At 50.8% G+C, this 12,579-nt stretch overlaps 4 protein-coding genes across 4 annotated transcripts; 1 reads left to right on the forward strand and 3 right to left on the reverse strand.

Moving 5' to 3' along the window:
* Window positions 1-433: 433 nt before the first annotated feature.
* CPAR01_04659 (uncharacterized protein) lies at window positions 434-1,870 on the forward strand (the record flags this gene model as incomplete). The annotated part of the gene is made up of 1 exon (XM_060488939.1): window positions 434-1,870. The coding sequence occupies one exon, from the start codon at window positions 434-436 to the stop codon at window positions 1,868-1,870; it is 1,437 nt and encodes a 478-aa protein (XP_060353145.1).
* Window positions 1,871-3,074: 1,204 nt separating this feature from the next.
* CPAR01_04660 (zinc carboxypeptidase) lies at window positions 3,075-4,578 on the reverse strand (the record flags this gene model as incomplete). The annotated part of the gene is made up of 5 exons (XM_060488940.1): window positions 3,075-3,382; window positions 3,446-3,727; window positions 3,792-3,903; window positions 3,975-4,204; window positions 4,263-4,578. The coding sequence occupies 5 exons, from the start codon at window positions 4,576-4,578 to the stop codon at window positions 3,075-3,077; spliced, it is 1,248 nt and encodes a 415-aa protein (XP_060353146.1).
* A 756-nt stretch (window positions 4,579-5,334) lies between these two features.
* On the reverse strand, window positions 5,335-7,427 carry CPAR01_04661 (CorA-like Mg2+ transporter; the record flags this gene model as incomplete). Its single annotated transcript, XM_060488941.1, has 3 exons — window positions 5,335-5,914; window positions 5,989-7,246; window positions 7,337-7,427. 3 exons carry the CDS (start codon window positions 7,425-7,427, stop codon window positions 5,335-5,337), a joined length of 1,929 nt encoding a protein of 642 aa, XP_060353147.1.
* Window positions 7,428-8,734: 1,307 nt separating this feature from the next.
* On the reverse strand, window positions 8,735-12,468 carry CPAR01_04662 (cytochrome P450 82A2; the record flags this gene model as incomplete). The annotated part of the gene is made up of 3 exons (XM_060488942.1): window positions 8,735-10,276; window positions 10,787-12,270; window positions 12,336-12,468. 3 exons carry the CDS (start codon window positions 12,466-12,468, stop codon window positions 8,735-8,737), a joined length of 3,159 nt encoding a protein of 1,052 aa, XP_060353148.1.
* Window positions 12,469-12,579: the final 111 nt, after the last annotated feature.

Consider the following 12,579-nt stretch of genomic DNA (forward strand, 5'->3'; position numbering starts at 1 on the left):
ATGTAACCCTGAGCTACTTGCGGGCATAATTTCCACGGGGGCATTGTATTTGGAAAGCGAGGTAGAGGTTTTGCTGGCTGGCTACTCGATCGGTCAAGTCGAACCACTTGATTTATGCAAAAGAGATCGTATGTGGGCAGCAATCACCTCTGAACGCAGTCATGATGGTGTTCGATCTGATGCTCGATCGGCTCAAGTTGCCTATAAAGCAGCTCTACTGTTGACAAACCGATTTCTTAGCCCTAAAAGAGTATTGGTATCCCTTGGAGTGGGTAATCGTATACACTCCAAGGTTATATTTGACCTTACTTGCCTCGAGGACAAAGACTCGCTCAACGCGAAGACCTTAGATTGAAACAAGCACTCAATTACCAGCAGTCTGTTGCAATTCTCAGACCTAAACTTGTTCTCGCACCCGGCTAGTCTCTTCGTCATGACGCCCGCATGGAAGCAGCCATTCTGGCTGGCTTACTTTCTCTTCTCGATCCTTGCGTCTCTGGTCTTTGCCAGCAAACAATGCCAGTCCTCTCGATACGAACACAAGCACCGTGTCTTTGTCCTCACCGACATGAGCAATGAACCAGACGACCAGATGAGCCTCGTCCGTTTCCTTACCTACGCAAACGAGTTAGACATCCAAGGCATTGCAGCGATAACTTCGACCTGGCTGCGAAACCGTACGGATGCCGATACCATCCAGGAGGTCATCCGAGGGTATGGCGAGGTGGTCGATAACCTCAACAGCAATGTACCTGCCGACGCTACTTATCCCTCGGCCGAGGATCTTTTGGGCAAGGTGTCCAGTGGCCACGCGGTTTATGGTCTTGCGTTCCTCAAGCAGAAGAACTTGAGCAGCGCAGCTGTAGCCCTAGTCCAAGCCGCCGACAAATCGAGCGACACTGATCCGCTATGGGTGTCAGTCTGGGGCGGAGCAGCTGTTCTGGCTGAAGCCCTTCAACACGTTTCGTCAACGCGCGAGGCTGATGCTGTCAGCAAATTCGTTGACACTCTCCGAGTCTACTCAATCTCAGACCAAGATGATGCCGGGCCTTGGATTCGCGATCGGTTCCCCAAGTTGTTCTACATTGTTTCTCTTCACGGCTGGAACGAATACACGCAACCGACTTGGATTGGCATTTCGGGAGAAGAGTATCGCCACTTTGATAAAGGAGGTCCGAACACGGAAATTGTCTCCAACGATTGGCTGCAGGAGCATATCCGCATCGGACCTCTAGGTTCGCACTACCTCAACTGGACCTTCATCATGGAGGGCGACACCCCTGCCTTTTTGTCCCTCGTCCAAAATGGACTCGGAGATATTGACAATCCTCAGTGGGGTGGTTGGGGCGGCCGATACTCGTTGCTAGATGCATCTACAGCAGATGGGGGCCGCAGGTTGTACAGCGATACTGCGGATTATGTCCGTGGCGCGAATGGGGAGGCGTTCTCAAGCAAATACGCGACCATTTGGCGATGGAGAGAGGATTTTCAGCACGATTTTGCTTCCCGGATGCAGTGGACTGTCAACGGGAAATTTGGCGAAAACAACCACCAGCCGGTCGCTGTTGTCAATGGCTCTTGTGGGCCGTCAAGTTTCCAAGTTGAGTACCAGTTTGGTGAAAGCCTGGTCTTTGATGCGGCCGAGAGCTGGGACCCAGACTCCGATGCCCTGTCTTTTGAATGGTTCCATTATCGCGAAGCGACTGGCAGGGACTTGGAAGGGTTCACTATTCCCTTGGTCAGTCAGAACATGGATATCGCGAACTTGACTGCGGATAGCAGCGTCGTGAGGATTGAGCCACTCAAGAATCAGGCAAGTCTTTATCTGTGTTATGGCATTTCAAAGTCTTCGATAACAAATGGGATTTGAGTTCAATGCTGACCTTGAATGGATAGACGATGCATCTCATACTCTCTGTTCGGGACAATAGAGATATCCCTCTCGTGACCTACAGAAGGATCATTCTGCAGCCCTCTTCGTAGACCACCCTCTGGTTAGACGAGAGATGGCCTATGCAACTCCAGTTACTCGGTCATGTCATCTGAGTGTAGCTTCACTCTTGGGGAATACAATCATGTAACATGGCAGCTGAAACAAATAGCAAGACAATTCCTGGGTTTTTAAGACCAAGTATGATATGTGTGCCGTGGCTTTGGAACCAGCTCGACTTTGCCTTCGTCTTCACAGATCAGTACTCAGTGATTGTACTGGCTATGTTGCTCCTGACTCAGTAGCCAAGCGCTGGAATTACTAGACCGTGCTAATTGTTGGGCCGGTGGTCATGGAGTAGGAAACTAAGCTGAAGGGTCCCCCACTCAATCATCTTTGATGGTTTCGGATGTTTCTGAAAGATCTCGCGAAATACACACTTCTGCAGACGCACATGAATGTCATACCACCTACCACACATACCACCCCCGAGATGATAGCTGGTTGCCTGATGACTGAAAGCTGCTAGTATGCTAGCAGATACTTCTATCTTAGTTGTGCCAAGCAGGGAAATGAGTAAGTCATAGAATTTTCCCGTTGTAACCTTCATAAGTACTTAGTACATGTAGCATATTTGGTAGTCTGCAAACGAGCTAGAAAGTTATCGAATACAGATACCATCATCCCATAGACGCTTTTGATATACGGTGAAAAACTAGATAACACGGCGGATAAAGGGGACATTTTCAAAAACCTGACGAAGGAGATTTGGTCAAGTTGAGTTGGCAGCCTTCATGTTCCTAATTGACTCTCAGTTGGAAGATTTGTGCCTCGTTTACTGAAATCTTTGAAACACAAAACCAAATGTGACATGACAAGCATTCGACTGGTATCCTCCTCGGTAGAACTTCTGACTTATACGTTTCACGCCTCGACGGGTGACGAACACCCGAGTGCAAACGCAAATCTAGATGAATCTTGGGCAGAGGTCAACGATCAAATCAAACTTGATTAGTTCCAGAGCTGGATCAACGAATACTTTCAAAGCTATACAATTATCCCAACTTTCCTATGTCTGAAACAAGTGAGGCCTCACTCCTTCACAAGTCATGTTTGTGGGCTTGTGATCGAGATGGTTCCTTCATCATGCAGCTTGGGCCATGGCAAGAACTCCAGCCCAGGTCTCCTTCACAGTAGCCGAGATCTGACTTGCCGGAAGTGAAAAGCCGTAGGTTCCTCTGTCTCTCAGCTCAATGGTGTACGTGTACTTGGACTTGCCAACGCCGTGAACGTAGTCGGTACTATCGCCTGTGGTCGCGTACAGAGCACGGCAAGCATTGCCGATAGTGTAGCTGGTGCCGGAAACGCCACGGATAGCGGTCGCACCGCGCTGAGCCATGCTTTGTAGCGCAGCGTCATCGGGAGCGACGTAGTTGCAATCATATCCATAAGCTATGTATAACCATTTGAGTTAAAACTGTGCTCTCACATGATCAATCGAGAGGATGAACTTACGCCAAAGGATGTACTGTCCGTAGGAGTGGACATCGAGGTAGAGTGTGATACCCCTGCTAGCAGACAAAGAGTCGATCTGCGCCTTAAGACCCTTGATTTCTGGGGTATCGGCGGCGGCAGCCCCTTTGTAAGTCTCGGCGCAGGGGCTTGTCGAAGCACCTCCGGTCAGCTCCCACTTATACGGCCAGTTACGGTTGGGGTCGCGGCCGATGCAGGAACTGCCGGTGTTGGTCTGGCGATTTTTGCGCCAGAGACGGTCAGTGGACTGAGTGTAAACAAAGCCTGGAAGAATGGTAAGAAAGAGTTTGCTCTCCGTTTACAGGCGAGGTTCTGCAGGGGCGCGCACCATCTGGGTTCACCACAGGAGTGATGTACCAGTCAAACTTATCAACCACGGCCTTGATGGCAGAGTCTGTTGTGTACTTTGTCAAAAGTTGCCAAGCCACATACTCTGTAGTCTGGCATGATGTGTTGATTAGAATTACTCAGATTGCAGTGAATACTTGTGGATGTTGTAGTTATTACTCACCATCGTGCTAATCCACTCGCGAGCGTGAACGGTGCCGTGGAGAACAACAGCCGGCTTGGACCCTTTGCCGCCGCTTCCCAAGATATGAATGCCGGTGAGCGCTCGGCCTTGGAAAGATGAGCCCGCGGTAGTGATTTCAGATTGGCCAGGAAAGCTGCTCTGGAGGTCTCTCAAGAAAGTCAAGTGGTCGGCATAGCTGTGATAAGAAGTGAACCAGGTTTCGCTGGGGACTGATGGATCGATGAGTATGAGGTGAGATCAGTTCGTGGTAGTGATCCATAGACTCACCAGCATAAACCGTTGCCATATCTTCATCCGCAAAAGCAGCACCGACGTCCTCGAGGAGAATCGTGGTGTTCACAGCCAGCTGGCTGATGGCGTCGACATTGTCGGGAGATACGACGACGTCGAGCTGTTCCTTGGCGCCGGGGTTCAATATCGTCGCAGCTAACTCGTTAATCTGGTCGGCCAAGTTCTCGGAGCCCTCGGGGAGAGTGATGCGAAGACCCTTGAAGCCAGTATAGTCGACCTTCGCAGATCTAGGAACAGTCGCGCCCAGAGCCGCAGGAACCAGGGCAACAGCTGAGATGAGCGACGCCTTCATGGTGAAATGATGTGCAAATAGTGATGAGGCAATAAGAGGCTTGACGTCGACGAATCGAATCTTGGCGAAGCATGCGAAGCTGAGAGCCTCAGTTATAAATTCGAGAAGCAAGAACCATGAGCGGCTCGTGAAGGTCGCTTAAACACCTGCAGCTTCCCCTCTTCTAGCAGACTGGAATATGCCTCGCAAAACAATGGCATGGCAACATCAAAAGGGGAGGTGATAGTCTCACTGGGGAAGGACGTATTGAACTGGTGTGACATCGACAGCTGCCAAGACGGAAGATCTCAAGGCTTGGCACAGCGCCTTCCCGGATGAAGAAGTTGCAAAGCGTCTTGGTATGGGAAACCACCCGCGATTAGGGAGGCACGGTTAGGCATCGTAGTTGCGATTGCCGCCGAGATGAGTTGCACGGGAGTTGAACATGAGCAAGAAGGTGGCACCATGGTATGTGAGTAAGTAAATAGCGACATGCAAGAGACGGCGGGTGCCAACCAATACTCTTTCTTCGAGACATGCTGACAACGAACATGTTACAAGTAACTTCCAATTTATCTCGCTTTACCACAAGATTCCAGGCTGGTGGCAGAAAGGTAATTTCGTGGACTTCACATGAGTAGACCATAAAGAGGCTTGATGGAAGTAAGCAAACTGCTTGCACGTGTAGTTCGTGAAATCAATTAAATTTGTTGTCGCAACGTCATGAAGTATACGTATTATAAGAAAAGAAATAGATCTAATTACTCGACATCATTCTCAGAGGTATTTAAAACGTCGAGCAACAAGAAGAGACAGCAGAGCGAAAGCAGTTATGCTGCCCAGGATTCCAAAGAACGCGTTAAGGTTGTCAGTATCCTTCCAAGGGACCTTGACGTTCATGCCGAAAAGACCACACACAACATTGAGAGGAACAATAACAGTGGCGATGACCGTCACCCGACTCAAGAAGTCGTTCGTCCGGTTACCCATATCGATGTTGTCAATCGAGAGCTGCGCCAGGTAGTTGCTGTGCGATCGTGAGAGCATGGTGTCGAAGTGGACAAGGCTGTGCATCATCGTTACCGCGTGATCTTGAATATCGCCAAGGTAAAGAGCAATGTCCATGTGTGGCGTGACATCGAAATCTTCAGTGCATCTCTTAGTGAAAGCACGAAGCACGTCTGCCTTCCCGCCGAGTAGGCGCATGAGACTCATCACGTTCTTTCTGGTGTATCCGATCTTCCGAAGAAAGGCTTGGTTATCATCTACACGAGTGATGAACACCTGGTCTTCGATCGCATCGGCCTCGCGTTCGATCTCGTTGATCGCTGGTCCAAATGAGTCCACGATGTCATCGCTGCGCTGGTGTCAGATGAGGTTCATTACAAGAAGCAACCTCCTTGAGGGACATCTGAGGCGGCTTTGGCTTACATCAACGCGTAGCAGATCCAATCGCTGCTGAGAGAAACTTGCTCCTTCAATTGCGAAATCCGGAATCGAACCGTCGATGCATGCGAGTTTGCAGTGAAGCTGAAGCTGAGTATCCCCTCTCTGAAGACTACCGCATAAACGTTGAACGGATGATAGTCTTTTTCATTATCTTCCTCGACGACGATGAACGACCTGAAGCAGGCGAAGTAGTACAGCGGAAACAGTTCGATCTTTTCGCGACTCTCTTGGTGGATGATATCTTCGATGGTAAGTGGGTGGATCCCAAAGGCTTTGCAAATCGTCCAGACCTCGCTGCCAGTCGGGTTGTTCATGTTAAGCCACCAGACACCATCGGCCTCTGCCTCGGGCATCTCGAACAAGGACCTGATGCTCTCGCCTGGGAGGACGAGGTCGCCGAATTCCGCCGCATGAATGGTTGACTCCAAGGCCGAGGAGAAGTAGTTGAAGCGACTTTGTTCAATGTGCTGGCTGGCCCTCGGGGGCGGCTGCTGGGGTGCTGTCGCCTCCTTCTCTCCCGCGATGGAAGCTGCTTGGGATGCAACATCGATGAAGTCTCCATCGGAGGTAAACATGCGCGTAGCGGTAGGGATGGAACTATCCGGAAGATTGACAAAGTCGGAACTGCCAAACTGGTCACGACTCTCAGCGTCAATCAATGTCTCCAAATAGTCAAAGTCGATGTGGAGCCCATCTTTTTGGACGTCGTCCAGCTTGGTGTCCTCGGCCTCGGGAGATGACTTGGGCTTCGGCACGGGCGAAGAGGTTTCGTGAGCACCGCGATCAAGAGCCTTGCGGCTGTGGAAGCTACGACTGATACTATTGGAATAGTGTTGAGATACCCGGAGGCCATAGTCATTGCTACTCTCAACCTCGGCCTGAGGTCTGCGCGAAGAGGCCCTCGGATCGTGCGCTTCGACATCCTGTCCTCTGCGGCGCGCATTGGCAAATGCCTTGACGGAGTTGGGCGGCGACGTCGTGCGCCTCGACTCGATGGTGGGACGTCTGCTCAGAGGCCGCATAGTTGGGGATTCAAACATGGCCATGTTGGCTACGTCACGGGTCGTCCCTCGTTCGGGTTCTCTTCCTCGAGGACTCGAGATGCTTTCCACATGCCGACAGCTTCCGTTGGGACTCAACAGGGTCGCATCTTCGAGTCCCCGGATGGACTTGTCGTCTTCCTTCTGCGACATGACGTTATGTTCTCTCTTCTTTGATGCGATTGAAGGCCGAAGAGGTACTAGTGCCAAGTCGAGGGTCTAAATCTTGTCCAATATGTTCCTTTACCGTACGTTCGAGTGGTGTGCTCGTAGGTATCGCTCCTTCGTACGCTTTGCCATATCCTGGCAGATGTTTGGATCAGAGTAATGAGGTGATCGAACTGACTTGTGGTCGCGAGATCTGGCGAAAGTGGTGACCATTCCAATAGTTTGAGGAAAAGTCCGTGATGAGTGCTGTGCTGTGACGATGTTGGTCGCTCTTGGGAGTCGGAGAATGGAAAAGCCACCAAAGATACCGATTCAATGACGATTCGTGTTCGAGAATGGGATGAGGACAAGGACGGGTAATATGAAGGTTTTTGAGACTACTCGGCTACTTCAGGTAGAGAAACTAAGGGGATGCCCGGCGCCCAACCGAGGAGATAGGTTCTAGAGCGACATCATGGGCACCGCCTCACACAGGCGGAGCCATAACAAAACTTTCCCCATGGGGCGGCCTCTTTTTCCTCTGCGGTATTAATGTCCAGCTTTCACTGCCGGACGAACTACCTTATCTACCTGAAAACCCCGAAAGCTGATATCAGGCATACTCAAAAGCCGCAAGTCTCGAGAGGATCTTGCATTCTTCGCGATAAATATGAACAGCAATTAATCTGTTGCCGTCATAGCCGCTCTCGCATGCGACGTAGAACTCGTCCAAAGTTTTTGACGCAGGCCTTCGCGCCACACAGCCCCAAACCTCCCAAGCTCGATTGGGAACAGACATCAAATGCCTCATACTGGATTGGGCCACGAGCGGGCGCTTCGGCCCCCGGGAGCGTTGAGTAGAAATTGTCGCATGGAACATTCTCTATTCTTTTGCAGGAGCAACGGCCGCGCTACCAATGCACCCCGTGATCAGGTGCTGATGCACATCAGTGAGCTGTCGCGCAAGCGCGTCTGGGCACCATATTCCGCACGTCGCGCTCGCGGGGATCTGAATGAGCGGTCTGTTATTAGGACAAGGGATCTAGACCTTAGATGCGTTTAACACACCCAGACTGGTGGGTGGGAACACGCGACCGATTCTGTAGTAAGACACCGATTGGTGTCTAGCTGGAGGCCGGACTGATAGCTGCCGGGAGACTACGATTCATTGCCCCTCATAATAAGGCTTGCTAAGTTTATTCCTCGGCACCTCTGAGTCTGAAGCAGTGAACCACACGGACGGTGACATCTTTTCTGTATCGACTCCGAATAAGGTGTTGCCGAGCTTGGTCTTGTTCAGACACGTGCTGCTTGACAGGGACTCGAGCTCTCACGCAGCGTCACGCTACTGAATAGGCTCAGGTACTGGGCTGTCTTCAGTGGTCAATGCTGGACCCCCGACACGAAGCGCTGCATACCGTCATTAAGGTGAGGCGGTAAAGGTGAGGAATTTGAACAGACAACAGACACAGATGTTCATGTAGATAGCCGACTTGTTTGGGGCATTGAACTTGTTCTACTAAGTGACAGACTATGGCTACCTAATGACAGTAAAATGCAGCATACTTTGCAAACTCCTCGTCTGCCAGCAGTTGCTCCATCTCGTCAGCGAATAAGCTAATAAGCAGCTCGATACCCCCGTGACTCTTCATCGGCAACACCATGCAAAGCCTGAAATTCGCATTGAAGGCATCCATCAAGGGTCGCAGCGACTCCGGCTTGCCATCATTGCCAAACACGTAGTCGCCAAAGTTGATCTTATTCAACGGCAGCAGCAACACTGACGTGATCATGACATCAAATCCATCGAGTCGGGTGAATGCATGCTTCAGCTTCGTGTAGTCCGGAACTTCGCGCATGAGGGTGAACGCGTCCTTCACAAGGCCTGGGTTCACCTTGCCCGCCTGTGCCCGAATTTGCAGAGCGACATCGCGCAAGCTCGTAGTCGGCGACGCGAGCTCGGCCACCCGCATCGGAACTTTGTTGACAATAACGAGATTCCCAGCATACGACGACGGAAGCTCTGGGTCGAAATCCGTGCGGCCGTCGACGGGAGATTCCAAGTATGACACTTCGTCCGCCGGCGCTGGCTGGCCGGATGCGATGGCCGCTTTGTATCGCGCTTTCATGAGAGCGCGCCAGAAAAGCGCTAAGAGTGCGTCATTGGCCGACAGTCCCGTCCCGTCATGAGAGTCATCTAAAACATCCTTCTTCAATTTGTTGAAGTTGTCCGGAGAGATGTAGAAAATGCTAGACTCCATGGTCCGGAGCGGGGCCGCAGGTGGGGCCGTAGCAGTAGCCGTTTCCTCCTCCGCATCTGGCGGCTGAAAGCCGAGAAAGCCCCAAGTATCGCGCGGGATCTTGGCAACAGCCTTGGCAGGCGTCTTACTCCACAGCCGCTCCAGAAGGGTGCGATCGAAGCTCTCCGGAGCCAGCCAGCTGCACACGTTGGTATCCGGATGCGCGAGGTTTCTGCAGTGTTCCGACCACGCACGCATCGCCGTAACCATACCGGTCGCGTCGCTAGCGGAATGGTGGAATCCCGTCGCAAGAATGCATCCTCCATTGACGAAGTTCGCTTGCGCCAAGAAGACGTCGGCACCGCCCGTCAAGTCTGGCACGAATGGGGCAGCTAGAACGAGCTCATCATCGAAAGCAGAGAACTCAAATCCTGCGTCGCGAAGATCCTCATAGTCGGGCAGCACCTGTGACAAGTCCTTAAAGGCGAGCTGTCGGGGAGCTTCTTCTGTGGCGCTTGAGCCGTCTGGGTCGTAAGACACTACGATGTGCCCTGGTCTCCAGCCGGTCTCATGCTCCTTGCGAGGGTAGATACGACCATCGAGGAAAGGAAATTGCCGCAAGGTTGAGTGAAGACCAGACTGTAGGTGAGAAAATGCCTGTTGGAAGCTGATTTGTGGTTTCAGAGGTAGATAGACAATGAACTTGATATACACTCTTGGTGGAATGAGATCGAATACGGTGAGTTGAGTAGTGATCTCATTCAAGTTTTCCTTCGCTGCACCTGTCTCGGCTTGAATGACCGTCGCAGTGAATGTATTGGTAGCCATGGTAGTTAAATTATTCTAGAATGTCTCATGTAATGATGATAACTGTTCTCTCATGAACCACAGATTGATCTCAATGTCATCACTACGGGCTTGTCGCACAACATTGTACTAAGCTTACCTATGTCTGAGTCCATGTAACGTTATCTCGTCCACAATTATGAAGGTTTTGAGAGATTCGGGGTTGACCAATTCCGTCCCGGAACCACCATAAGGGGAAGCCGAGCTTAAACTCAATGCCAGCTACTGACTGAAAACCTCGGACATTCTGTCTCTTCGAACATACTCATCTGGAGCTAAGCACCTAATAGTGAAGGGTCCAATCTTCTGTTAAAAAAGTACTTATCGTACTACAGTGCATCTGCATGTGTCATAGATCCTAAGAGAAATTTTCAATCATGACAGAGTTGTAAAGTAAGGTAGTACAAGCTTGAAATGTGGTGTTGATCAGAATGGAAGCAGAGAAAACGAAATCAGACCTACTCAACCTCATACCTCCTGACTCGAGGGCCACTGTGTCCTACGCACCGCCCTAGCATAGAAGTTCAATGGCCTAATGACAATAAACTCAGGATCATACACCACGGCTTCAGTAGACGCATCTTCAAAGTGATAGCGGTAAACCATCTTTGCCATGACACTCTTCACCTCAAGGAGAGCGAGGTTATACCCCACACACCCCCTGGTCCCTGCCGCGAATGGAGTGTAAGACATCTTGTGCCGGCCCTTTACCTCCTCAGTGTCCCATCGATCTGGATCAAAACGCGTCGGATTATCCCAATGCACTGGATTCTTGTGTAGAGAAGGGAAAGTTGGAATGATAACAGACCCCTTAGGTAGGAAGTACCCGCCCGGAAGTACGACATCTTGCTTTGCGTTTCTCGCCGTTTGGAAAGACGGATTGTGCATCCGCTGTGTCTCCTTTACGAATTTGTCGAGAAACGGCATTTCGGTCAGCTCATCATAGCTCCACTCTTTGCTAGGAGAAGCCCCATTGTCAACAAGTTCTTTGAGCAGACGCTGCTGATTTCCGGGATACTTGACCAAGGCGTAGATCAGCCAGGCTAGGAGGGAAGAGGTCGTTACAAAGCCAGCTCCAATCATAATGACGCAGTTACTCAGCATGATCTCTTCGGGCAACTTTTCTCCCTTCTCGTCGGTGGCCCGGCGAAGGTAGTCAGCGACGCTGGTAGAATGTAGTGCAGCGTCTTTCATTGGCAGATCTCCCCTGGACTTGACTGAATCCTCAATGCCTTTAGCAACGCCGTCCCACAAGAGTTGTCTCACTAGCTTGAGTCTCTTTGGCATCCCGAATGGCAAGTATCCATACCAACTTCCGCGCAAAGAGGTTTTCTTCATGAGCGAAAGATACTCGCCAAGAAGCCGAATGGTTTCATGAGGCTTTGTGTCAATCGAGTCAAAGTGACCTAGCTCCATGCCAAGAATGACCTTCCAGATGATCTCTCCAGCCATCTTGAATGTGTAATGATAAACATTGAATGCCAGCTGCTTTTCATCGAGCTCATCAAAAACGTTGAATGATCTCCCGACGCAAGCTAGAACAGTTGGCGTGTAGTGGCGGACTGCCTTCGGCGTTAAGCTGGGCGGAATGTACTTGTGCGCTAATTCGAACGCTGGCGCATCGCTGTCGCAAGTAAAGAGCGCCTCGTTATTTCGCATGTAGTACAGAGGATGGCCGGGATCTGATGTAGTCTTGGTGAAGTATTCCCCTTCGCGGAGAACTTCGCGAGAGACATTGGGATCATTGGTAAGGTATGTCACCACGCCCATATTGATCGTTTTGATAACAGGCCCATACCGGTCAAAGAGGCGATCATAGTTCCCAAGCGGATCTGGATAGAGTTCGTAGCGGTTGCCAACGTGTGGTAATGGCTCTGGTCCCAACGGCTCTCTGACCACTTCGTCATTCACCCTGACCTGTACTGGACCATCACTCCTCTCAACTTCATCAAGAGAAGTGAGAACGTCTCTTCGATTATAAAAACAAATAGCTTCACAACGGTTAGTCGCTATCTTGGCGTCGTGTATTGCAGTCGATATCCGATTGAAGACTCACATTCAGAATCAGAGACTGAAAAAATGCGCGCAATCCCGGATCTGAGTTCTTGCATGCTTTTGACACTCGGCAGATTCAAGGTCTGGCATCGCTCACAGGAGCCATGGCCAATTGTGAATTGCTGCTGGAACATTGCGGAAAGCTTTAGTGGAGTCTTACACGCGAGGTTGGAGATGGCAAGTACAGAAGACGTGGTTCCCCGTAAAGCAACGAAATCAACAATTGCAAGATGATATAAGAGACG

This window comes from Colletotrichum paranaense, assembly GCF_030867605.1.
Source record: "Colletotrichum paranaense strain IMI 384185 chromosome Unknown Scaffold_3.1, whole genome shotgun sequence".
Lineage (NCBI taxonomy): Eukaryota > Fungi > Ascomycota > Sordariomycetes > Glomerellales > Glomerellaceae > Colletotrichum > Colletotrichum paranaense.